The sequence below is a fragment of the Bos javanicus genome, chromosome 11, assembly GCF_032452875.1.
Source record: "Bos javanicus breed banteng chromosome 11, ARS-OSU_banteng_1.0, whole genome shotgun sequence".
In the NCBI taxonomy this organism is placed as follows: Eukaryota; Metazoa; Chordata; class Mammalia; order Artiodactyla; family Bovidae; genus Bos; species Bos javanicus.
In genome coordinates, this window is record NC_083878.1 from 48,492,073 (window position 1) to 48,520,053 (window position 27,981).

The window sequence follows — 27,981 nt, forward strand, 5'->3', positions numbered from 1 at the left end:
TTCGTTTTCTGAATGTTGAGCTTTAAGCCAACTTTTTCACTCTCCTCTTTCACCTTCATCAAGAGGCTTTTGAGTTCCTCTTCACTTTCTGCCATAAGGGTGGTGTCATCTGCATATCTGAGGTTATTGATATTTCTCCCGGCAGTCTTGATTCCAGCTTGTGTTTCTTCCAGTCCAGCGTTTCTCATGATGTACTCTGCATATAAGTTAAATAAGCAGGGTGACAATATACAGCCTTGACATACCCCTTTTCCTATTTGGAACAAGTCTGTTGTTCCATGTCCAGTTTTAACTGTTGCTTCCTGACCTGCGTACAGGTTTCTCAAGAGGCAGGTCAGGTGGTCTGGTATTCCCATCTCTTTCAGAATTTTCCACAGTTTATTGTGATCCACACAGTCAAAGGCTTTGGCATAGTCAATAAAGCAGAAGTAGATGTTGTTCTGAAACTCTCTTGCTTTTTCAATGATCCAACAGATGTTGGCAATTTGATCTCTGGTTCCTCTGCCTTCTCTAAAACCGGCTTGAACATCTGGAAGTTCACGGTTCACGTTACTGCTGAAGCCACCGGAGTGTCCTGTTAATTGGATGTGTGGTGGGGAAAGCAAGGTGTGGTGTGAAGGGGAGCAGAGAATACCACTGAGTGAGTGTAGGGAGCATTGCAGGTGTCCTACATACCCACATGATTGTATATCTTAGCCCCAGTCCACTTCTGGAAGGATCTACAGGAAACTGATGATGCTTTTGTGCTTTTGGAAAAGGGTCCAAGATGGGAAAGAGACTCTGCTATGTCCCCTTTTGGACTTCTAGAATCTTTTAAACTATGTGGACACACAACCTATTAAAAAAAAAAAAACAACCCACATCTCTTACATAATAAACAAAAGGGCCACAGTGTGACAGATTCCCCCTAGGATTATCTCTGTAACTTGGATTGGTGCCTGAGCTTGCCAGGCTCATTTGCCCCTTGGGGCTAACAAATACTTATTTTCAAGACCAAATTTCCTCCATTGTTAATCACCAGAGTGTTCAAATATGAGAGGATCACATCTCTGTTCCTTCAGCTCCTTCTCTTTTCTGGCTGTGAAGCATTAAACGATCTTGACATGAAAGTGTCCTTTAGTTGCTAGGAGAATGTTCAGGAAGGGCCTGCCAGGAGCAGAAGGCAGTGGACTAGGGTTGGGAAAGAAGGGGTGGGTGGAGCTGCTGTCTGGAGTGATGTGAGAGTTAAAGACCTCTGAAATGTCTTGCTAGAAATTACTGTTTGTGTTTGCCCTCTTACACGAGGATGGCCTGGAAGGGGTTTACTTTTCTGATGCCTCAAACCTGCCCAAGTATCATGTTCCCTCATAGCATCATGTTTGAATGGTACCCAGGATTTAAGTTTGGTAAGACATGCAGAGGGGCTTCCCTGGTGGTTCAGTTGGTAAAGAATCTGCCTGCAATGCAGGAGGCCCTGGTATGATTCCTGGGTTGGTAAGTTCCCCTAGAAAATGGATAGTCTACCCACCCCAGTATTCTTGGGCCTCCCTGGTGGCTCAGACGGTAAAGAATCTGCCTGCAGTACAGGAGACCTGGGCTTGATCCACGGGTTGGGAAGATCTCCTGGAGGAGGGCGTGGCAACCCACTCCAGTATTCTTGCCTGGAGAATCTGCATGGACAGAGGACCCTGGCGTGCTGCAGTCCATGGGGTTGCAAAGAGTTGGACACAACTGAGCGACTAAGCACAGCATAGCACAAGACATGCAGACACAGAAATGACTATCATGAAGGAATAAGTTTGTTAACTTCACAGATCCCAAGGGACTTCCCTGGTCATCCAGTGGCTAAGAGTCCACACTCTCAGTGCAGGGATCCTGGGTTCAATCCCTCATCAGGGAACTAGATCCCACATGCCGCAACTAAGAGTTGACATGCTGCAACTGAAGATCCTGTGTGCCACCGTGAAGACCCAGTACAGTCAAATATATAAATAAATAAATATTTTTAAAAAGATACACAGATCCCTAGAGGAACGGTGTGCCATGCAGAGTCACACAGGCAGATCAGGAAGCAGAGGAAAGAAGTGTGGGCAGGAGCCTGTATTGTGGTGTCCATGAGAGAGGCAATCTCTCCATCAGCAAGGTCCCAAGATGTCAAAGCATCAGAATACAAAAAATAAAAAGACCTGGTTAATACCCATTTGACCTGCCAATTATGGTTGCACAGGTTGTTCATAGCACAAGATACCTGGCCAGTGGAGCTGAAATTCAGATGAAGCCCTGTTTGCAAGTCATATGCTCACAGGACTGCATCCAGTCGAAGGGTTGGGCTTTTTCTCACATGTGCAGAAGTACCATATGGGTTAACAGAGACCCTTGATGGCGCTTGTCTCAGGATGTTGTTCTACACTAATTGTCTTGATTTGAGCAATCTCTGTTTCCTTGACTGGACTGTCAGTTCCGAAGATGCCAGAACCTTGTCTGTGCTTCCTGCTAGACTGGAAGCTCCAAGAGAACAGGGCTCAGGTCTTCTTTGTTCCCTAGTGTCCTCTTGGTGCTCAGCACCAACTGCCATATATGGGTGCTGGCGAAGGGTTTATGGGATACATCAGTGAATAGTACCCAGAACTTTAAACTTCAGAGTTATATTTTATCTGTACCTTGAACTCTTTTTCTTTTGGTACCAAAATGATCAAAACCTTTTTGCCTGATGTTGGTTTTTAAAATTTAGGTTTTTTTCTATTGAAGTATAGGTGGCAGTGGTGGTAAAGAACCCACCTGCCAAAGCAGGAGATATATGAGACAAGGGTTTGATCCCTGGGTCGGGAAGATCCCTTGGAGGAGGGCATGGGAACCCACTCCAGTATTCTTGCCTAGGGAACCCCATGGAAAGAGGAGCCTGGCAGGCTACATGGGGTGGCAAAGAATCAGACATGACTGAAATGACTTAGCATGCAGGCATAGTTGATTTACAATGATGTGTTAGTGTCAGGTGTACAACTGAATCACTTTGCTGTACACCTGAAACTATATATATATGTTTAGTTCAGTCACTCAGTTGTGTTCAACTCTTTGCGATCCCAGGGACTGTAGCATGCCAGGCTTCCCTGTCCATCATCAACTCCCGGAGCTTACTCCAGCTCATGTCCATCAAGTCGGTGATGCCATCCAATCATCTCATCCTCTGTTGTCTGCCGGGGTCCAGCCCCGGCTGATCCAGGGTATTCGAAGTGGGGACGGCGTCGGCGAGGGTCAGGATACAATAGCTTCAATTATATATTAATTAAAGATGTAAAGAGTAATAGAATAAGGATAGCTCAGTAGGAAAATTCAGTGGAGAAAAGAGGCTGAGTAGCTTGGTTTACGCGGGAGACCAATAAAACTTCAAGACAAGAAGTTTGCACCACTTATGTAGGCCACAGGCGTCCTTCCGTTCTCCCGAAGGAGAGGAGACACTGAGGCCTCCCCGGTCGGATCTTAGAAGCCCAGGCATAATTAGTAAGCATGGTGGGTTCCGCGCTCCAGATGGAGACTCAGCCAGAGTGAGAGAGAGACATGGGGAGACCAGTATTTCGAGAAACTGATCCCAATTCTTTCTTTTCCATGGTCTACTTTTATACACTGAGATGTTATGCAAAAGTCACGCGGGGTCAGCAGTCCTGACTTTTATCAAAGTCAGGTGCTTCATACAAATGTATACAGAGGTCTTAGGGGTATTACATCATCTTCTGGCCAGGGGGCCTGCTGACAATTTATGACCCTCTCCTTGTGACAACGGTCAGTCAACCAGGACACTTATTTCTCCAGGGGTGATTATTCTTAAAACAGACGCCACCCAAATAAAGTTACATTCCTACAGGGTGAGGGTATAGTGGGTTTTAGTTAAGGAAAGAATTTACTTAGCCTAAGGTCTAATGTGATTAATATCAAAGGTTAATACTTATTTCTTCTATATATTCATTAATGTGTGTAAGGGCAGGGGATATGGAGACTTAGCAACAAACATTGGCTCAACAAATGAAAAACCCTTCACCAACACAATTTCTAATCAGCCCATTATACTTATACTAATAGTTTTCTAACTTTTCTAAGGAACCTGTTTTTAGAAGGTTTAAAGCATCTCGTGCCTCTCACAGTTGGGAGGCTGTGAGCAATCACATGTGGCCAGACAAGCCTGTCAGGCAGGCCAGAGAACCTTCAGAGGAGTTTGTAGGTTAAAACACTCTTGTCACGCCCAAGAGTTTTGATTAACTGGAGCTCTAGATTAACTCCTTCTCCGAAAGAGGTGGTGGGGGACAGCCCCCCGTAAAGTCAGAGGTGTAGGTGAGAGCACAAAGTAGTAAAGTAGGCAGGCTCTGGTTATGGGGGTAGATGCTCGAGGATTTCCAGGGGGACTCCTGAGGCTCGATCCCGCCTTTGTGTATGTCGAGCCTCCTTCCTCATGACCTTTGCCACGGGCAGAGTACCTCACTCTGGCCCTCAACAGTTGTCCCCTTCTCCTGCCTTCAATCTTTCCCAGCATCAGAGTCTTTTCAAATGAGTCAGTTCTTCACATCAGGTGGCCAAAATATTGGAGTTTCAGTTTCCAATAAATATTCAGGACTGATTTCCTTTAGGATGGACTGGTTTGATCTCCTTGTTGTCCAAGGGATTCTCAGGGAGTATATATATATACATATATGTATATATATAAGTATACATACGTATATGTATATAAAGCAGTTATATATATTGTACTTGTTCAGTTGCTTAGTCATGTCTAACTCTTTGCGACCCCATGGACTGCAGCACGCCAGGCTTTCCTGTATTTTACTATTTATATTCTATTCCCTGCCCCCCTCCCCCAAGTCTGCTGTTGGTTTGAGCAGAGTAAGTACCATCCTCTTTCCTGCAAGAGTTGGGCTCCTGTCCAGCCTGTTTGGGGACTAAGAAGACAGCCAAGGAACAGAGGCTTTCATTCTAAGTGGAGATTCTTTGTCAGCTCAGCCCTGCTGTGAATCCTCCAAGTGTTTGTCTCTTCTTGGCCTCCAGGAAAGAGTGAATGAGTGGGAACTCGGGCGAGGGTGGATGTGGCATCTGGGCCTGCAGGAGCTCTGGCTCCAGCCAAAGTGAACGGAGCCTGGCAGAAAGCGCCAGTTGTTGTCAGGCACAGTCATAGAGTGACTGCTGAGAGACCCTGGGTCCCTAGCTTGTTTGACAACAAAAGAAAACGTGAATGGGCTTTGCGAACTCCCTGGTGGTCCCATAGATAGGACTCTGTGCTTTCACCGCTAGGTGCCTGGGTTCAATTCCTGCTCAGGGAACTAAGATCCTACAAGCCTCATACTGAGGTCACACACACACAGAAAAGAAACTGGTTTTCAAAAGAGGCCCTGGGCTTGTACCTCGGATGTGTGTGTGTGCACACACGTTCATGGGAATCTGAGGACCAGGCTGTGTGCAGGCAGGAGAGCTATCTGTGCTCCCAGGTTCTCTCTGTCATAGGCTCAGGGCAGAGTTGCTGAAAACCTAATGGAATGTGTATGTTTCTCCTCTCTCTCCAGGTTTCCATTCTATTATGAACTAAAAATAGCATTTGTAGCCTGGCTGCTGTCTCCCTACACAAAAGGCTCCAGCCTCCTCTACAGGAAGTTTGTACATCCTACACTGTCTTCAAAAGAAAAGGTAATTTGTGTTGTTCTGCCTTTCATTCCTTCGAGTGAGTGAAAAAAAAATTTAAGTGATTTAAAAAAAAAAAAAAGACATATGATTTTATTGAAGGAGACTCTTGATTGACTTATTTGCCCCCTACCCGAAAATTGTTCCTTCTAATCTTTCTCTTTTAAGTCTATTTTTATGACCTGGTGAAATTCTCAAAAGGATATTATTCATCACTATTATTGTAAAACATTTCCATACATCGAAACAAAAGACAGAAAAAAATTCACTCATAATTCAACTCCCCAAAGTGAATTTCTTTCATCAGGCTCGGCACCTGTCCTTTTGTAGATGGAATTTTTATATATACTACTAAAAAATACTTTAAAAACTGAGTACAGGGCTTCCCTGCTGGCTCAGTAGTAAAGAATCTGCCTGCCAATGCAGGAGACACAGGTTTGATCCCTGGTCTGGGAGGATCCTGCATTCTGAGGAGCAGCTAAGCCCATGCACCATAACTACTGAGCTTGTGCTCTCAAGCCCAGGAGCCACAGCTACTGAGCTCACGTGCCGCAGTTATCGAAGCCTGCTCGCCCTAGAGCTTGTGCTCTGCAATAGGAGACGCCACTGCAGTGAGAAGCCCACATACCACGGCTGCAGAGTAGCCCCTGCTGACTGCAACTAGACAAAAGCCTGAGCAGCCACCAAGACTCAGCATGGACAAAAAAATAAAAATGATAAATGTTAAAGATAAAAATAATAAATTTTTAAAAACCTAACATAAACAGGAAAGTTGAAGCCTAGAGAGATGAAAAGACTTGAATTTGTGCCTGGATAGCTACAACAGAGACTGGAATACAATAAATTTCTAGTACATGTGCTTTATTGATCAATGATAAAATGTATACTACAAATGAAATACCTGCTATTTTTATACTTTATAAGTTATCAGTTGATAAGTGTGTTAATGAGAATAGACATAATAATTTGTTTCATTCAATTTACCTTTTGTGTTTTGCTTCAAAGTTTTGCTTCCCATACATCCTTGAAATGAAAATGTAGATTTGTCTAATATCAGAGATGTAAAGGAGAAGGCAATGGCACCCTACTCCAGTACTCTTGCCTGGAAAATCCCAAGGATGGGGGAGCCTGGTAGGCTGCAGTCCATGGGGTCACTCGGAGTTGGACACGACTGAGAGACTTCACTTTCACTTTTCACTTTCATGCATTGGAGAAGGAAACGGCAACCCACTCCAGTGTTCTTGTCTGGAGAATCCCAGGGACGGGGGAGCCTGGTGGGCTGCTGTCTATGGGGTCACACAGAGTCGGACACGACTGAAGCGACTTAGCATAAGCATACAGAGATGGAAAAAATAAGATAGGGAGAAATTGCAGGAAGGAGTCAACAATATCTAAGGATACACGGAGGAATTACAACTTATACCTCTTGAAAAGAAATTGAAGCTACTTTTAAGATAATGTCACTGTCTATTAAATTGTTTTTTGTTTAACATCTCCTCTGAACCTGATTTGTCAGATTTGTTTTCAATGGATTGTTCCATGGTTTTGTTAAGATTTCATACAGTAAGAGACACATGCATGCTAAGTTGCTAAGTCATGTCCTACGGTAGCCTGCCATGCTCCTCTGTCCATGGGATTTCCCAGGCAAGGATATTGGAGTGGGTTGCCATTTCCTCCTCCAGAGGCTCTTTCCAATCCAGGGATCAAACCCACATCTCCTGTGTCTCCTGCATTGGCAAGTGGATTCTTTACCACCGAGACACTAAGGGAAATAATAGATGCAGAAACCATTAAAATAAAAGACCTCTGTCTTATTAATTTGTTTGGTAGCTCCTTTTTTCATTCAATGCAGTCTATGTAATGTTTCCTTAAAATGTTAACCATACACACACACACACCAAAAAGCCAAAACGAAACCCGAAGACAATAACTACAAAAAGCTGAAAAGATGCATTACTTGTCTTCTGAAATCTTAAACATGTTTGCATACCATCCTTTTCCACTTGTGGGTCCATAAGGACCCACAAACATCACCACGCATAGTATACAATCAACTTCTATTGACTTCTTGTCTTAGAATAAATTCTTGAGAGTGGGATTATTGGGTCCAGCATTCTGTAATTCATTAATGATATTATATGACTTTCTGAACTGGTTGTGTGGTAAGGTTCTACCATATGAATTAAGAGCACTGTCAATTCAGTTCAGTCACTCAGTCATGTCTGACTCTTTGTGACCCCATGGACTGCAGCACACCAGGCCTCCCTGTCTGTTACCAACTCCCAGAGTTTACTCAAAATCCTGACCATTGCATCAGTGATGCCATCCAACCATCTCATCCTCCATCGTCCCCTTCTTCTCTCACTTTCAATCTTTTCCAGCATCAGGGTCTTTTCAAATGAGTCAGCTCTTTGCATCAGGTGGCCAAAGTATTGGAGTTTTGGCTTCAACATCAGTCCTTCCAATGAACATTCACGACTGATTTCCTTTAGGACGAACTGGTTGAATCTCCTTATAGTCCAAGGGACTCTCAAGAGTCTTCTCCAACACCACAGTTCAAAAGCATCAATTCTTCTGAGCTCAGCTTTCTTTATAGTCAAACTCTCACATCCATGCATGACCACTGGAAAAACCATAGCCTTGACTAGACAGACCTTTGTTGACAAAGTAATGTCTCTCTTTTTAATATGCTGTCTAGGTTGGTCATAGCTTTTCTTCCAAGGAGCAAGCGTCTTTTTATTTCATGGCTGCAGTCACCATCTGCAGCAATTTTGGAGCCCCCAAAAATAAAGTCTGCAACTGTTTCCACTGTTTCTCCATCTATTTGCCATGAATTAATGTGACCAGATGCTGTGATCTTAGTTTTCTGAATGTTGAGCTTTAAGCCAACTTTTTTTTACTATAGGTGGCTTGATATATTTGTTTCTGTTGCTTCTGAAAGTTGTACACTTTGGGTTTCCAGGGCAAGGTTTTGAGTACATCAGTTGGAGGTACTCCAGTACAGGTTACTGTAGCCATTTCTGAGATGCCCTTTAGGAACTAAGACACAACACTTACTGTCTCAGAGGGTAATCCCTGCCTCCACCTCATTATCAAATCTCTACTCTTCCTACTTCCCTTTCTCTAAACACTGGACTTAACCCTGAAGCCACTAATGTAATTTCCACTGACTCTTAAGAGCTGCCAAGAATCACTTCCAGAGTCAGCCAATGGAAACTGAGTGTTGTGACTTCCCGAGGAATTTTAAACAAGGACCAGGCAAGGGGGTGAATGCCTACCTGTATGCCTCAAAGTGAAGGAAGTGCACCAATGTGCTGAACTTCTGATGAGACAGAGGCCAAGTGTCATTGACTGAACTCTGCTCTTATGATTACAGAATGGCTGTTTTCCTAAAACAATGACAACAACCCAAACACAACAAAAAGAATGAGCCAGCACTGATCCAAATTTGAACTAAACCAATATTTTACTTGCTCTTGGTCCCTAAGTAGACCTCAATCTTCTCTTCCACCTCACCTTTACCTTGTATTTGACTTCTGGTTTCTGTTTTTATTTAATTATCTGTAAAATGATCTCCTCTATCAATAAAAATATCCCCTATCTCTTTTTGCATCCTAATCTCTCCCATCGATATACACATGAGGAGGAATTTGGATATTGTATGAAACTGCTATGAAATAATAGAATTTCAGAGATCCGGGGGCTTTACCTCCTTGAGATAAGGAAGATGACAATGGTTCTTGGTTACTGAAGCCAGCCACTGTGTAAGGTGCTTTCCTGGAATGAGCACATGTAGTCCTCACCATGGGGTTTCCAGGGTGGCTCAGCAGTAAAGAATATACCTGCCAATGCAGGAGATACGGGTTTGATCCCTGGGTTGGGACAATCCCCTGGAGAAAGAAATGGCAGCCCACTCCAGTATTCTTGCCTGGGAAATCCCATGGACAGAGGAGCCTGGCGGGCTACAGTCCTTGGGGTCACAAGGAGTCAGAGAGGACTTAGCAACTAAACAACAACAATGAATTCTCACCGTGCTCCACAAGTTAGGTGCCGCCACTGTCCTCATTTTGCAGAAGACAGAACCGTGTTTAGAGGCTGAGCACTCACCCAGGTCTGACAGCCAATTAGTGGCAGTGCCAGCGAGAATCAGTGATGGAGCAAGCTGCCAAGCTCAGCGCTCAGGAGAGGGGAGAAAGAATAGAGGTTTATTTGGGCCTTCCAACTCAGGGTGCCTGTTTTCCTTTGCCAGGAAATTGATGATTGCCTGGTCCAAGCGAAAGACCGAAGTTACGATGCCCTTGTGCACTTTGGGAAGCGAGGCTTGAACGTGGCGGCCACAGCGGCGGTGATGGCTGCTTCCAAGGTACCGTCCTGGGACCTGACCACCATGGCTGTAACCCATCCAGAGACGGGCTAAGTATAGCTGGTGTCCCCTTGAAAAGCTAAGGAGATAAAGGGTGAATATTACCCTCAGAAAACTGCATGCTCACGTGCACACACACACACGCAAATGATTTAGGTAATACCAAGAGATTCCCAGAGCCCCTGAAGCTCACCTGTGGTTCTCATGTTAAGAACTTCTAAGTTACTTGAAGCATAAACCTTGGACACAGAGAAGAGGGGAGGGGCAGCGATGGGACACTTCTTTGCAATTTCCCAGCATGCACTGGGAGACTCACCTAAATAGACAGGTGCAGAGACTTAGCTGAGTGAGCAGGTGCACTTCAGGTTCACATGACCCTGAAGATCTAGGGGAAGGAACCCAGGGTCCTAGAATAAGTTGAGTGGTTTAAATGTGGAGGACACTATGTGTAGTAGCAGTAATTAGAGTAGAAGAGGGTTTTTAAAAATAATATTTTTTACAGTGTTGTGTTGGTTTCTGCCATACAACAACTTGAATCAGCCATGATTATACATATATTCCCTTCCTCTAGAGCCTCCCTCCCCTCACCCCACCCCACCCTTATAGGTCATCATGCACCAGACTGGGCTCCCTATGTTATAAAGCAACTTCTCACCAGCTATCCATTTTACACATGATAGTGTGTGTGTATGTATATATATATATAGAGAGATGCTACTTTCTCCATTCACCCTACTCTTTCCCTACCCCTCTGTGTCCACAAGTTCATTCTCTCCATCTTCGTCTCCATTTCTTCCTTGCAAATAGGTTCATCAATACCATTTTCCTAGATTTCATATATATTCATTATGACCCAGCAATCCACTACTGGGCATATAGCCTGAGAAAACCGCAATTCTTAAAGATACATGTACTCCAGTGTTCATTGCAGCACTGTTTACAATAGCCAGGACATGCAAGCAACCTAGATGTCCATCAGCAGATGAACAGATAAAGAAGATCTGGTGGATATATACAGGGGAATATTGCTCAGCCATAAAAAATGAATGAGTCAGTTGTAGTGAGGTGGGTGAACCTAGAGCCTCTTATATAGAGTGAAGTAAGTCAGAAAGAGAAAAACAAATATCATACAGTAGAGGAGGTTTGAAATAAACACAAATCTGTGGGTATTGTGATGTAAGTCATTACTTCCTTCTCTTTCCCACCCAGCCCTGTTCAAAGGCCCTCTGTGTTCCTTCCCAGCTTCTTCTTCCATCACATTCTCCTTGTCATTGTGTCAGTTTCTTATCATGTGCTCAACCCTGAAAAATGTAATTAGTAGATGTTTACTTGTAGAGCAAATTCAGCAGATTGCCCATGTGAAAATTGCTTCCCCCAAACTCAAATGTAGAGTAGGGGTCTACAGTTGGTGGAGGATGGAGAAAAGACAGTTATGCTTATGTCTGGGGAGACCCAGGGGTTGGGAGGTGAGTTGTATTTCCAAAGGGAAGCTATGAGTCCTAGATGGTGATGTGAGAGTCTTGGGGAAAGAGAGGGTAGAGCTTTGAAAGGATTTGGAAAAGGATTTTGAATACTGATCTTGGTGCTCCATGGGCTTCCGGTGGATGGTGGGATGGAGTGTGTAGACAGTGAGCTGGGTCAAGGGACTGAGCTGGGTTTTCTAGGCCAAGGGAGAAGCACTTTAGGAGCATTTCTGGGAGAAAGATACAGCACACGGGGATGAGTGTTTGAAAAGTACCATCCACATAAAGTCAAGGAGTTCTGCAGACATAGGTTGGCAGGGATACAGGAGAACCAAAAGGGAATGATTCCTGTTTCAGAGAAGGACCAGCTGCTTATGTAACACAGAATCATAGTGAAGTGTCTCGCTGCTTCTACCGCTGGTACCTGGAGGGTCCCTGTCCACCTTAGTACAATAGTTGCTGGCAAAGCAGTGAATCCCAGGGAGTATCTTTGGAGGGGAAATTCTGCTGTTTTATCTTCAGATATCAGAATTTGCAAAGAGCAGTGAATTCCAAGATCATTCTGTTCGAGATACAATCATTTTATGCTTTTGTGTTTAAGCTGAAAGAGAACTCGAAATTGCTAAATTCTGAATTCATCAGGCCAGCTTGACCACATGAGGCTTATAGAAGCCTTCTCCCAGGCCCCTTCCTCCACCCCATCTTCTCTGCTTCTGCACCTAAAGGACAGATTACTGCTCTTTCCTCAGCTCAGACATAAAACATCAGTGTGGTATATTTATCAGAGTGGCTCAGTGCGGGCCGCCTGGCCACTCAGCCGTGTGTGTAAATTATATTCTGATGGTAATTCTGTAGGGCCATCCTTTTTCAGGTCCCTCTCCAGCTGGAGTCTCCTGAGTCTTGATACCATCTTGGCCGGTCACCATCAGCCCCTCTGAACACCAGGGAAGCCCCTGAGCCCAGGCCTCCAGCCAGGCACCTTACAGCTAACCTGAAGGATGCTCCCGACAGTCTGAAACTTGCTTCAGAAAAAAATTGCTCACTGGTTCTTTCTTGTCTTGCTAAAGCAGTGAGGGACGCCTGCTTTCTGCTGAATTTGGTTTCAGACTAGAAATTTTTCTGCCTTTTAGGAGCTCTGCTTTTCCTCTCTAAATGTCTTAACAGAGAAAATACTCTTCTCTCCATAAAATAATGTCCTCTATTTTTGAAACAGATGTGTACTTAAAAAAAAAAGTAAAATTCAGTCTGGCTGAGGGGTAGAACAGTGGTTTCCATAGCAACAAGGGACCACTCCAGCCAGCGGTTGAAGAATGATGACTCACCAGTGGGTTCAAATCTGGCCTCAGTGTTCAAACCACCTGGGAAGCTTTGTTTCTCATTTTTAAATAGATTCTCAGATGTGCTGAATCAGAATTTCAGGCCATGGGCCCTTGCATCTCTATTTTTAACAAGTTCCCCAGATGATTTTCAAATAGCGAGCTCATTACAGGTCACTGCCTGATGCCCCATGCAGAGCCATAAACCACAGGTGATTAGGTTAAAACAGTTAACTTCTTTCACATTCCTGGGATGCAGATTTAGCCCCTTAGAAGCATTAACCTTGAGAATGGGAAAGCTGAATCCAGAACAACCTTGTCAATGACCCCAGGGGAACAGTCAAAGCAATTTTGTGGGGGGAAAAATAAGACACCATGTCGAGTCCCAGTGGCTAGGGTGACCATATAATATAATATTCAGACAGGACACATCTGAGAGTGAAAGGATGCTCTAATTATTATGCTAGGACAACAGGTATAAACTAGGTCTGTTCCGAGCAAACTGGAATTTATGGTCGCAGTGCTCGTGGCCCCTGGACCATGTGGACCCATGGCTCCTGGACCCTGCCTACTCCTTCCAGAAAACACCCTTAACTGACAAATCAATTCTCATTCTGCATACCTACTGCATTTAGCTCAACAGATGCAGAAGACAGGGTGAGATGCCTGAGAGCCTCTCTCTGAGTTCAGACAGATTGGAGAGAGCCTGGGACCATGACCAGATGAGGAGGGTACTTCTTCCTCATCTGATCTTTTTTCCATCCTTTGATGCTTCTCCAAGAGGAACTGCAGAGCTTAACTGGAAGAATGAAAGGTCTTTTACCTACACTTTTAGTTCATTCTTTGTCCTTGTAACTTTGAGCCCTGAGCCCTTTCTCAAAAAAAAAAAAAAAAAAAAAAGAATGTTTGAAGGGTTTTTGCAAATAATCATGAAGTGTGAAGAAGGTTTTTAACCATTTGTTCAGTTGCTCAGTCATGTCCAACTCTTTGAGACCCCATGGACTGCAGCACGCCCAGCTTCCCTGTCCAGTTTCCTGGAGTTTGCTCAAGCTCATTGAGTCAGTGATGCCATCCAACCATCTCATCCTCTGTTGCCGGCTTCTCCTCTTGCCCTCAATCTTTTCTAGCATCAGGGTCTTTTCCAGTGAGTCAGTTGTTCATATCAGGTGGCCAAAGTATTGGAGCTTCAGCATTCGTCCTTCCAATGAATATTCAGGGTTGATTTCCTTTAGGATTGACTGGTTTGATCTCCTTGCAGTCCAACGGACTCTCAAGAGTCTTCTCCAGCACCAGTTTGAAAGCATCAATTCTTCGCCGTGGTCCAGCTCTGACATCCGTACATGACTACTGGAAAAACCATAGCTTTGACTATATGGACCTTTGTCAGCAAAGTGATGTCTTTGCTTTTTCATATGCTGTCTAGGTTTGTCATAGCTTTTCTTCCAAGAAGCAAGCATCTTTAATTTCATGGCTACAGTCACTGTCATTAGTGATTTTGGAGCCCAAGAAAATAGAGCCTGTCACTGTACGAATTTAAGTTGCTATTGATGTTTTATCCTAGAACTAGAAAATCTAAAATAAAAATACTGCACATTGGAAATGTCTCTCCAGACCTATTAACCCCAACATATCCCCCAGTTTTCCCCAAGGTCTAGTCCTTGTCCCTGGGAAGTAGCAGTGCATCTTTGTTTTCAGTGACAGCTGCTCTGTCTCCTTCCTGGGAACACACTTCGCTAGTACTTTCTTTCTAAGTATCGCTAGTCTCTTGGTTGGTTTTGAACTTAGATGTTAGCTATTAATATTTCCCAGTCAGTAATTCCACCTGGAGGGAATATTCAGCCCCACATCTTTTTAAGACTAGAATTGGAAAGCTCTTTTTTTTTAAATAATTCTCTAGAAATTCATTGGGTTTCCCTGGTATGCTGAGACAGCAAAGAATCTGCCTGCAAGGTGGAAGACCTGGGTTTGATCCCTGGGTCAGAAAGATCCCCTGGAAAAGGGAATGGAGAAATTAATTAGTTAAGCAAAATACATTCTCACATGAGAAACCAGAGTGAGAAAAAAACAATTGAGCAAGAGTTTTAGTGACTCTCTCTGGTTCTGCTCGTGTGTCTATCCACACAAACTGTACTCTTTTCTTCCTAATAAACACTTTTCACTAAAGAAAAAAAAGAAAAAAATTTAAGACTGTGAGATATCCAGGCCCCCTCATTCCCCTTGACATTTGAACTATATCCTCCGTCTCTTCCATCTGCCCAGTTCTCCGGCCTGGTAAACCAGTCTTGTGTTTTACTTGTCTCATAACTTGGAAAATAATGCCATTTTACTTCCCCTGGAGATCCTATCCCAGAACAGTTTCAGCGGCGCCAATAATGTTATTAGAGTCACCTGTTCAAGACAACTGCTCTCAGTAAAGCTGGCACTCTGTGTGCAAGGGATGCTTCTGCCCCAGATTGCCTGTGGGTTCTTCCCTCCCTGCTGCTGCTGCTGCTGCTAAGTTGCTTCAGTTGTGTCTGACTCTGTGCGACCCCATAGACAGCAGCCCACTAGGTTCCTCTGTCCTTGGGATTCTCCAGGCAAGAATACTGGAGTGGGTTGCCTTTGCCTTCTCTTCCCTCCCTAGAATCGGATATTTCCTGTTAGTTTGTGAGCTCCTGGTGATAAGTGGCTCTGGTTTCTTTTCCCTTGTTCCTCATTTAGGAAAAAACCAACACTAAAAGCCAAACTGCCATCTTGTTTGTTGCTTTACACTCATTAAACCTTGTTAATTGATCTGAAGAATAAACTTTTTGAGGCCTCCAATCTTCTGTCCAAAATGATAGCCACTTGCCACATGTGGCTACTTAAATTATTTGAAATTAAGTAAGTTTTAGTATTCAATTCCTCAGTCTTCACTAACCCCCTTTTAAGTCCTCGGCAGCCAGTGTGGCTAGTGTCTGATGCAGGGATAGGATGCTCCACCTTCACAGAAAGTTCTCCTGGACAGCACTGCACCAGGAACTCTGTTATGCCTCTTGGGTTCTCCTTTGCCTTATTTCCATCTTCCTGCCTACAGTGCTCTGCTTTAACCAAGGCCCCTTCGTCCCTCACCTGCCCAGCCCTTTGGGCCTTTGTTATATGAGGTGTACCAGGAAAAGAGGGGGATGGACACTCAGCCTACAGCATTGCCCATGGTGGAACTTCTGCTTCTTCACCTTCTCCCCTGGTCCAGCCTTGCGTTCACACTTTGCTCACTTGTCAGGCAAAGCTCAGGCACTTTGCCTACAATTATGGTCAGCGGCCACCAGGGTGTAGCCAAGCCTTGGTTATAGCCCTAGTATCCAAATAGCTAGGCACAGTCACAGAGAGATAAATTACAGTGTCTTCCCACTCATTGGAAAAAAAAAAAAAATTCACCTTCTTTTTTGCTTTAAAAATAAACTCTATGAAACAATTCACCATAATTAAAAAAAAAAAAAGTTGTCTGCCTCCAATCTTATTTTTTAATCCATCATTGCTTTATCTGAAAATCTTGCTTGAATAAAATGCTGCTTTCAAATGATCATGGAACTTTATTTTTGGAACCAGAAGCTAATTCTGGAAAGTTCATAAGCCTAGTGTTTTGAGATTTCTGACCAGATTGGAGTTGTTTGCCTTTGTTTTTTTTTTCCCTAGCAAAAACCCAAAAGACAAAAAAGAAAAAATAACCTACCTGTTTACAGTCTGTCAGATTAATTATAATTAATCAGGTTTAATTATAATTAACCCATTTAATTAATTATATCGATTAAATATTGATTTTCTTTTTATAACATCTCCCTATATCCACTCATGCTTGGAAGGCATGCTTTCCAAGGAAGACGAAAAGACAGCTGGCCCATCCAGGTTCCCGTGTCTCCCTTGTGTGGCTTCACACCCTCGTGTCTGCCAAACCCAGGGACTCCAGGAAGCTTTGTGCTTGTCCCTTCACCCCTCAGAGCAACATTTCCCAGCCTCTGTGCTCACTTACGTCAGGTTAGCCCTCTTTCTGTTTCAGCCAAGGACTGTGTGACATAAAATCAATGTTTAGAATTCACTACGGCAACCGTTTAAACAACAAGATTATCTAAACCGTATGGACAACCCACTGAAAAAATTTGGAAGTATTCCCTGCCCTCTAGTCTCCCCAACAAATCAGCCTGCACTGGAGCTTGTTTCCAAAACAAGCTGAAACAGAACCAAGCAAACCTTGTTCACTGTGGTTCTGCCACACTCGCCTTTGTTACCTAATGCCCTTTCTCTCTGGATTTCTATTTGGAATCCACTCTGGTGGATTAACACAGGCAAGAGACTCAGCCTCACAAGTTGGTGGAAGGGCCGGCGCTCGGGAAGAGTTACTGATCTGATGTCACTTGCCCCACCTCTGTTCCAAGTTGGCCTATGGGGATGATGGTGCTGGATGCACCAAGGGTCACAGTGGAAGGAGAGATGCCCGTGTGCCTCTGAGGACCACTCTGAGCGTGGTTTAACCTAGGAGGTCTGAGAAACCACTTTTAGGATCACCATGAGTGGCTGTGGCCATGGCACCACAGCCTCCGTGGAGGAGGATGGTCGCCTCCTCCTCCTCGACGCTCGTCTCTACCATCTCCTTCACCCGCTCAGCCCTTTGAGGCCTTTGTATATAAGGTTCACCAGGAAAACAGGGGTATAGAGACTCAACTTACAGCACTGCCCATGATGGAGCTTTTGTTTCTCCACCTTCTCCCCTGGTCCAGGCCTGCTTTCACACTTTGCTGACTTGCCAGTCAAAGCTCAGGCAATTTGCCTGCAATTATGATCAGCGGCTATATGTCTCTCCCTGCCCCCTCCCCTAGCTCCCTTGTGTTGGGATTCTTCAGAACCCCAGCTTGCTCCTGTAACCCCCAGAGCCACCTCATCCTTTTCTTCACCTTCAGCTGTCACCTGATGCTCCTGGCTCCCAAATCAGCTCCTCTCCCAGGTCTCAAGTCCAGCATTACTGGTTCTCTGAACATCTCCCTCTTTCCTGGTCATTAGTACCAGGTACCTAACTCCAAATCTACCCCTCCTCTTGTGTCCCAACTTTCTGATGATAATGAAATCACCATCCTCTCTGGTCCCAAGCTCTAAATCTTAGTCATCTTTGATGCTCTTCCTTCCTCTGACTTACTCTTTAAGACCTGCCCATCTGACATCCCTTCCTTCCTTCCTTCCTTCCTTCCTCCCTTCCTCCCTTCCTCCCTTCCTTGCCCTCTTCCCATCACCCTCCCTTCTAGCTTGGACTACTGCAGTAGCCACTCAAGTGTTACTGCCACTGTCCCTGCTTGAGGCCTGTGCATTCCTGTACTGATCCCTGCCTTCCTGTCTAGTTGCTCCTGGCTCTTGTACTGTGTTTACAGTGCCACCTCCTGTGCTGGTCTAGCAATAGCAACTCCATATGGTGTTCCTGGTGGCTCAGATGGTAAAGACCCTGCCTACAATGTGGGAGATCTAGGTTTGATCCTTGGGTTGGGAAGATCCCCTGGAGAAGGGAATGGCTACCCATTCCAGTGTTCTTGCCTGGAGAATTCCATGGACAGAGGAGTCTGGCAGACTATGGTTCATGGAGTTGTAAAGAGTCGGACATGACTGAGTGATTAACATGCTATTTCTAGAGTTTTCTCTTTCCTACCTCTTCTGATGCTGATTCTTCATCTGCCTCTGTTCCCAACTGTTTGAAATCCTATCCACCCTTCAGAATCAAGAGCCGCATCCTCCACAGCTGCCTCCTCAGATTCCTGGTGAAACCAGTCTCTCACTTCATGGCCCCCAGTGGCTCTCTTGCCGTCATTTATAGCCATGTCTTGTCTGCATCCCTACCAGTTACACAGTAAATAGTAGAGGAATGAAGGACGATTGTACCTATTTTTAGCTGTCACAGCCAGAAGAGCAATGCTTAGTATCAAGTGTGGGCTTTGAAAATAAGCAGACCCAGGTTGGAAATCCCAGCTCCAAGACTTTACTTGTGGTCCAGTGGTTAGGATTTCTTGCTGCTTTCTGATACAGGGAGTGTGGGTTCAATCCCTGGTCAAGGGACTAATGTCCCACATGCTGTGAGGGAAAAAAAAAACCAACAAACCTCAGTTCCTCCACTTGCTATTGCATCTCTGTGAGCCTCAGTCTCTTCATTTGCAAAATGGGCATGATGATGGTTTCTGCCGCAAAATAGTCATGAGGTGATGTCCACAGAGACTTCTTAGGATGCAGAGCTCATGTGGAGGCTGCCTGTTGGTCACTCCTCCTGTGTCCGTTTACACCCGGAGGTTGATCATGATCTTCACTCACTGATGAACCAAATAAAAGAAACAAGTCCAACACTGGCATCACGTGACTTACAATCCCGCCTTTCCTCTGGATGCGGTAGCATGAGCACAGCTGGGCATTGCCTGTGTTCCGTCCACCTTGCCTGTGCTGTGTGGCCCTGGGAGAGACACTCCCCCTCCCTGGGCTTCAGGTCCCTCTTAACTCTGGGGTCGACTTCTGCCACCTGTTCAGCCTCGAGGCGGGCAGTGCCTGGGCAGCAGCTTCTGTACAACACATGAGCCCCTGCCCCCACGCCCCCACTGAGAGAGAGAAGAATGCCACCCTGTGAGTGATGAGAACAGGAGCCTTAGATGCCGCCGTCCGTAGCCCCTCACTGCACAGGGGAGAACAGGGGAGAACACGGAGACCCTAGTGCCAAGTAGCTGCCGAGGCCTCACAGATGCTAGGGGCCTGGCTGGGCTGAGAGTGAGACTCTAGTTGCCAGTCGCTTGTTCCTGCATCACTCCAGACACCCCCACAGCCCCCTCCCCTCCACACACACCAGACCAGTGCTTCCTTAACCATGTTCTGCTTGGATCTCACCCCCTGGCCAGGATGACCCAGTGGTGAGGGCCTGAGAGATGCCAGTCTGCCACTGAGAATTTTAGAACCAACCCTGGGTACTTCTAAGGTTGTCTGTCAGCTCTTCAGGCAAGGCTTGGGTCACACTTAAATGCTGGGCAGTGGGTCACAAGTTACCTTAAGATACTAAAGATAGGGACTTTTTGGGTGGTCCAGTGGTTAAGAGTTCACCAGCCAATGAAGGGGACATGGGTTCAAGTCCTTGGTCCAGGAGGATCCCACATACCGCAAGGCAACTGAGCCTGCATGCCGCCACTACTGAAGATCATGTACATAGAGCCTGTGCTCTTTAACAAGAGAGGCCACCACAATAAGAAGCCTGAGTACCGCCACTCGAGAGTAGCCCTGCCTAGCCACAACTAGAGAGAGCCTGAGTACAACAATGATGACCCAGCTCAGCCAAAGATAAGTGAATTAATTAAATTTTTAAAAAGACACTAAAGATAGATTCTCTAAAGCTTTATCACTGTGTCCTAATTGGTTTTTCATTCACTAAGTCGTGTTCAACTCTGTGACCTCATGGACTGCAGCACACCAGGCTTTTCCTGTCCTTCACTATTTCCTGGAGTTTGCTCAAACTCATGTCCGTTGAGGCAATGATGCCATTCAACCATTTCATCCTCTGTTGCCCCTTTCTCCTCCTTCCCTCAGTCTTCCCCAGCATCAGAGTCTTTTCCAATGAGTCGGCTCTTCCCATCAAGTGGCCAACATATTAGAGCTTCAGCATCAGTCCTTCCAATGAATATTCAGGATTGATTTCCTTTAGGGTGGACTGGTTTGATCTCCTTGCTGTCCAGGGGACTTCAAGAGTCTTCTCCAGCACCACAATGTCCTAATATAACATTGCAAATCAACTATACTTAAATAAAAAGAAAGAAAAAAGAAATTAGATCCTGGAACAGGGATCTGCCTCACACAAAGCTCCCTCAGGGTCCCGTCTCTCCAAGGACCAGATAGGGCTTCTGGCTGGGTCTCAGTGGTGGCCTTCTGCATGTGAGGGCTGGGACAGCTGGAGTCCTTCCTGGTGACCCTGAAAGCCCATCACCTGAGTGATGGCCTGGCTCAGAGGACCAGGCCCAGCTCTGGTTTACAGGGATTCTGCTTATTCATGCACTGTCGTTATCCTGCACAATGTCCTCATTTCCCATCCTGCTCCTCACCTCCTCAGCAGCTACTGTGGGCACCTCAGATCCAGCCAGTGCTCCAAACCAGTCTTCCCTCACCAGTTAATTTTCATTTTTGCACTTCATCTCCCATTAAGGGCACTTCTAGTCCCTTTTTTTTTTTTTAATGTGGACCATTTTTTAAAGTTTTTATTGAGTTTGTTACAATATTTCTGTACAATTTGTTACAAAATGTTTCTGTTTTATGTTTTGGTTTTTTGGCCATGAGGTATGTGGGATCTTAGCTACCCGACCAGGGATGGAACCTGCACCCCCAGCTGTAGAAGCTTGGAGTCTTAACCATTGGACCAGCAGGGAAGTCCCGCACTTCAGTCTTCCCTGCAGACATCCATGTGCCTGGCTCCAACTTGAGAAAGAAAGGCAGAGCACACACCAGGGGCCATTCTCCGTGTGGGCCACACAGTATATCTGGAATGTTCTCATGACTCTTAAGTGTTAGTCACTCAGCCATGTCTGACTCTGTGACCCCTTGGACTGTAGCCTACCAGGCTCCTCTGTCCATGGGGATTCTCCAGGCAAGAATACTGGAGTGGGTTGCCATTCCCTTCTCCAGGGGATCTTTCCAACCCAGGGATCAAACTCGTGTCTCCTGCAATGCAGGCAGATTCTTTACCATCTGAGCCTCCATGGAAGTGACTCTAAAATCCCGCTTTATCCACTTGGGTCACCACTCAGAAACCATCAGTGGCACTCTCATCGAAGTCCAGGTTTAGACAAAGTACAGTTTTTCCAGACTTACCTCCAGCTGCTCATCAGGCACCTGAGCCCCTTCTTTGATTGGTTCAATTTCAGTTTCCCAAATCAGGTTTTCCTCTCTGACGCCTTGGCTCCGACAACTCTCCAGCCGCAATATCCCTGCTCTCCCTTTCTGATGGTGCAGCCCTCGTCTCTAACTCCAGTCTGAACTCTTGGACAAGGCCTCTCTGGGTGTTGCTGCCAACACTGCTCTCTTTCTCTCTGTGCCTCCTCTCCCTTTCTGATGGTGCAGCCCTCACCTCTAACTCCAGTCTGAACTCTTGGAAGAGGCCTCTCTGGGTGTCCCTGCCAGCACTGCTCTCGTTCTCTCTGGGCCTCGAACGTCTGTCATGTGTTCTGTCATCCATCCTTTGCTGACTTGTTTGTGTTTGTGTCTTGATGCCTGGCCAGTCTGTGAGGCCCTTAGGAGCAGGAAAATGTTAGTTGCTCAATTGTGTCTGACTCTCTGAGACCCCATGGACTGGAGCTTGCCAGGCTCCTCTGTCCGTGGGATTCTCCAGGCAAGAATAGTGGAAGCAGGAACTGTGTCATGATTCATATTCATGTTTTCCTCCACCGGGCTTCCCTCAGAGCTTCAGGAACACTATCAGCATTGGTGGTGAATGAAGGAATATGAGTGAATGAGTGAGAGTCTGAGGCCAGGGCAACAGAATGGTGCCTATTTCATAGGCTTGGTGCCCATGGCTTTTTTTCTTTTCCCCTTTATCAGGTGGCTCGACTTTTTCCCTTTGTCTCCTCTTTGGACCTCAGAGAAGGGCAGGTAACCCCGTTGAGAGGTGTGACTAACTTCGAACTGATCCAGTCGGGGAGAGAGGCCAGTAGCCACCTCTGCCTACCAGCCCATGGTCTGGATCCAAGTCCGGTGTCTCTCCCGCCGACACCCGTGTGTGTACATGTGCGTTAATCCCAGAGCCGGGGTCAGCCTCCTCCCAGAGCCTCTCATTGTGTTAACGTGGCGGCATCTAACATGCGATTAACTTATTTGTTTTTGTTTGTTTGTTTGTTTGATGCCTGGAGAGTGAATTGGGTTTGATGATCGATGCTACCGTTGATGCAATGGTGGGAAGGATTCTCTTTCTCTTTTGTGTGTTAACCCACTTCTGTGGCAAAAACGGAGGCCCCTGCCTTCATCAAGCATGCTGAGAAGGAGCCTGCTCGGGCTTGGTGTGGAGCATGTGTAGCTGTAGAGGCAACTGTGTCAGGGAGGTGGGTACTCCGTGGGAATCTAGAAGGAAGCACTCACGCTCTTTGAGTCGCCAGTGGGAACTGTGGTTACTGCTGGTGGCTTTGTTATCAACTGACTGACTCACTTAAGCCCTCTGACTTTATTCTCATTGTTATCAGTCACAGGCCTTAGATACGGTGCGAGGTGAGGTGTGCTACTTTATGCCCTGCTGCAGCCCCCAGTGGGATTCCTGGTGTCCCTTCCCCACTGTGTCCCTCTGGAAAAGGGGACCTCCTCAAGGGCCTGCAGCCAGACTTAGTGACTGTGTTGAATCGGGGTTCTGTGGGCCCTAATGGCAGGTCTTCTATTAGTGGTAAATTTTTTACTTAGAGTATCAGATTAGTAGAGGTCTGGTGGGTTTTCCCAGGAACACACTTGCTCCACCGATTAAGAAAAGCATTAAAACAAGGAGAATTTGGTATATGTTTGCTACATGGATTTCTTATTCCTTACAAATTAGGGGGAGAATTAGGAATTAAAGATCTCAGATTCCCAACACTGTTAATCATTTATACTCCAATAAAAAAATAATTATATAAAAAAATCTTTTAAAATTAAAAAGAAATTACAATACATGTTAAGTATAAATATGTACGTGAAAGTACTTGTAAGCCCCTAAGGTTTATATCTTGAATCCATCTATAAAATTAGAAAAATATAGTAATGGAGTGCAAATGGAGGGACTTCCCTGGTGGTCCAGTGGTTAAGAATCTACCTTGCAATGCAGGGGACTTGGGTTTGATCCCTGATTGGATAACTAAGATCCCACAGGCCACAGGGCAACTAAGCCCATGCACCACCACTAGAGTCCGAGTGCTGCAGTGGAAGATCCGGAATGACGTGAGGAAGATCCCACGTGCCGCAAATGAGATTGGACACAGTCAAATAAATAAATTAAATAAATGTAAAAATACAAGTGGGAAAAAATACATCAATAAAATTGGAATACACACACACAAATAAAGATCTCAGATTAATAGAAAATTCAGTGACATGGTTCAGTTTTCTGGGTTTTAGCCAGGAAAAAAAAAAATTAATCAGTAATAGGTTTCCCTTCCTTGCCCCCAACATAGTTCTGTGGGATTTCTGGTATTTTAAAGAGTTGAGAGAGCCACTGGGCCACATGGTAAAAGCGTGCCAGGAAAAAAGCAAGGTTGAGTCTGTTCAGACAAACAGCATATAAACAAGCAGCTGCAACAGGGCTGGGTAGACCGTGCTTATAATACGGTGGGAGATAAAGAGCTCAAAGTAGGACAGAATACAAATAGGAGATTCGTTTTCACGGAAGGCTGACTACATCTCCCTTTCTGGTCCCGTGATACTGGGCCGCGGGGAGGTTCTTCCAGGGGTGAGATGCCGAAGGCAGTGCAGACCTGCAGTGTGACAGTCCTGGGGCAGGTGCTCACAGTGTGCCTGAAGCAGGCTGACCTTGGTTCATGAAAGGGCTCCAGACTTCCCAGCTTTTCCTCTGGTTCATATTCTGAACCTGGTGTTGGCTGGGAAGGAAACTGATACAAGAATTTAAAGACACACACACCAGAATTTTATTTACCTTTCCTCAGAATTACCTTGGGAGGCCCAACATTTACTCTAGAGATTTTCAAATTACTCTGGAAAGTCTTAGGGTTGCAATCTGAGCCACATAATCAACTGTAGAGGAGAAGGCCATAGAGTCTCGAAGTTAAAATTCTCCAGTTGGGAATTCCAGAGGGGAATCTTACTCTGTCCTTTAACTTCCCAGTGAAGTTGCAAGGCTGAGCGGGACCAAGTTGTTGGGTCGGAGTCCCCCAAGCAGAGTTGAGACGGGGCTCTCAAGGCTGGAGAGTGAGTACATGGCAATTTCTGGAGAAACCACTTCTTCCTCCTCTTTTCTCATTTGTTTTAAACAATCCCATGTTATTTTTTTGGTCTAGATGGCATTTGTCAGCATCATGCAAGCCTCATATTTACAGATTGGGGTCCGCAGGGTGGTCATGGAAGAGTGCTGTGGGTGTTACTGGAAATGCAACGTAAGGATTTATTACGTTAAAGGTGATATGTGTTCATTGTACACAATTCTAAAAGTACAAAAGAGGGCATCAGGTGAAAAGCCAGTCTTACTCCTCTGCTCCCACCCTCCTCTGGCACTGTTTTTTTTTTTTTTTTAAGATATATTTATTGTATTTTTTGGCTGCGGTGGGTCTACACTGCTGTACTTGGGCTTTCTGTAGTTGCGGTGAGTGGGGGCTACTCTTCACTTGTAGCTACTCTTCATTTGTTGTGTGTGGGCTCCCTATTGCTGAGCAGGGCTCTAGGTACACAGACGTCAGTCGTTGCAGTGCGAGGGCTCAGTAGCTGTGGCACAGAGTCTTAGTTGCTCTGAGGCATGTGGGATCTTCCTGGACCAGGGATCGAACCAGTGTCCCTTGCATTGCGAGGTGGATTCTTAACCACTGAACCACTGGCAAACCCTGACACAGTTGTTTTAAAAGAAATCCTGTAATGGGACTTACCTGTGGTTAAGTGGTCCAGTGATTAAGAGTCCACCTACCAATGCAGAGAACTCGAGTTCAGTTCTTGGTGGGGGAACTAAGATCACGTGTGCCACGGAGTAACTAAGACCCCGTGCCACAGCTAGAGAGACGTTCACGAGCTGTAACTAAGACCTGATGCAGCCAAAAATAATAAATAAATATTTTAAAAATCAATAAGTAAAAGAAACCCTGTGACCTTTCAGCAGGCACTTTCACAAATGTAATTGTTGGGCCATTAACATGGTATAACTGGGGCTTCCCGGGTGGCTCATTCGGTAAAGAATCTGCCCACAGTGAGGGAGACACGGGTTTGATCCCTGGGTCGGGAAGATCCCTGGAGAAGGGAATGGCAACCCACTCCAGTATTCTTGCCTAGAGAATCCCATGGACAGAGGAGCCTGGCGGGCTACAGCCCATGGGGTCGCAAAGAGTCGGACATGACTGAGCAACTGACATACACACACACCAAGGAACTCCTCTACTTCTACTTATTAAGTGACTCTTTTGGAGTCTTTAGATTTTTTCTGCATGTCACTTGCATACATGCAGTAAAGGGAAGCTATAGACACAACAAACTGGTTGAAGTCTTTCTAAGCTTCCTTTGAATCACTTATCAGTATCCATACATGATGAAGCCACATCACTTTTTTGTGCTCTCCCGAGTGCTAGTGATGCAGATATTTTGTCTCTCAGATTTTCATCCATGTCGCTGTTTCCCATTCTGCCACTTTCTGCATCTTACTAGAAGGTGTCAGTTGAATGTGTTTTAAATAACCTGGGCTCATAATCCTTCTTCCAGTAGGTCTTGGTTTGTTAACAGTGAACAGTCTCGAGTTTCCTTTGTCTGGTCCTGCCTTCAGGAATAATGACCGAGTGCATTCGTGTGTAAGCAGTGACAACAAGAATAAAGCAAACAATCGTATGACTCACCCTAATTTCAGAGGTGAGAAAAATATATCTTATAATTGATGAACATCATTCACAAGGAGTCTAGGAGTAAGCGGACACTGTCAGTATCCCGGTGTCTTAGAGATGCCAAGGCTCCGGGTGAATGTCTTGGTGAGTCTTTTTGTCACAAGGTAGCAGTTCCCACACTCAAAGGCAGAAAGCAGGAAGCAGGGTCAGGCCTTTCTCCTTCTGCATGTCAGACAGAGGAAATATCTCTCCCAGAAATCCCTTAGCAGGTTTCCCCTTACCTCCCATTGTCCAGAACTGTATCACATGGCCATGCGTAGTAGATAGGAGGGAGTTTGCGAAATGTTTTTTTTCACCATTTTGAGAATGGGATGGGATTGGGGATGACTTTTGGATGGTCAGTTAACAGTCTGTCTCACTGTGGTCAAATGCATTTGGAGTTTTCTCATTTTTTAATTTATATTTTATTTATTAATTTGTTTTTGGCCACACTGTGTGGCATGTGGGATTTTAGTTCCCCGACCAGGGATCGAACCCACACTCCCTATATCAGACGCATAGAATCTTAACTACTGTACCACCAGGGAAGACCCTGATCTTTCTGTTTTTTATTTCAGCAGCAACTTGTATGTCTCAGGTAGCTAGAGTAATATGTTATCATCATCATAGTTGACATTTTGGGACCACTTACTACACACTGGGCTCTGTCATGGACAGTTTATGCCATCATCCCATTATTATGGGATTATATTATTCCTCCCCATCCTCCTGCCACATGGATGCTGTTCTACAGATGACAGGTTGAGGTCTTCCAGCAGTAAGTGATAGGACTGAATCCAGGCCTGACTCTAGAGCTGTGGTTTCTTTATTTATTATTGGAGTATAATTGCTCTACAATGTTATGTTTCTGCTGTACGATGAAGTGAATCAGCTACATGAATACATATATGCCTTCCTTCTTGCACCTCCCTTCCACTGACCCCCTCCCACCCCTCTAGGTTGTCACAGAGCTCCAAACTGAGCTCCCTGTGCCATACAGCAGTCCCCACTAGCTATCTACTTTACACATGTAGTGTCAGTCGCATAGTTGTGTCCAGTTCTTTGGGACCCCATGGACTGTAGCCCACCAGGCTCGTCTGTCCATGGGATGCTCCAGGCAAGAATACTGGAGTGGGTAGCCATTCCCTTTTCCAGGGGATTGTCCTGACCCAGGGATCAAACCTGGGTCTCCTGCATTGTGGGCAGATTCTTTACTGCCTGAGTTCCCAGGGAATATACACATGGTAGTGTATATATGGCAATCCAAATCTCCCAACTTGTCCGGACCTCCCCTTCCCCCTCTGTGTTCACATGTCCATTCTCTACCTCTGTGTGGTTCTTAATCTTCATTTTCTGTAGCTTCTGCTATGGCACTTCTGAATGGTTATTTGTCCATTTGTCTTTTTACATTTTGTCAGAAATCGAGCTATATTTTTGGTACTTCCTAGTAACACCTAGTACAGTGTCTTGCCCATAGCCAATCCTTGATAAATCTTTCTGAAATAGATAAAGGAATAAATGGAAGAATGAATGAAAGAGCAAATTTATAAGTAGTTTTCCTGAATGTTAACCTAATATTGAATTACTCCATTATAATTATCAGAATATTTCCTCCCTCTTTTCAGGATCAGTTTTTGTTATTTAGTCTTGTTTCTTCTAAATTCTAGATG

General features: G+C 45.2%; 1 protein-coding gene across 8 annotated transcripts in view; it reads left to right on the top strand.

Annotated features, from left to right (window-relative positions):
* Positions 1-27,981, top strand: part of REEP1 (receptor accessory protein 1) — a 137,001-nt gene that overhangs the window by 89,068 nt on the left and 19,952 nt on the right. For 4 of the 8 annotated variants that reach the window (XM_061432629.1, XM_061432630.1, XM_061432631.1 and 1 more), the window contains exons 4-6: positions 5,523-5,643; positions 9,887-10,000; positions 22,329-22,514. In XM_061432629.1, the coding sequence (XP_061288613.1) occupies positions 5,523-5,643; positions 9,887-10,000; positions 22,329-22,514 (421 nt within the window). The remainder of the gene's footprint in view (positions 1-5,522; positions 5,644-9,886; positions 10,001-22,328; positions 22,515-27,981) is intronic. The other 4 variants (XM_061432633.1, XM_061432634.1, XM_061432635.1 and 1 more) reach the window with 1 other exon arrangement.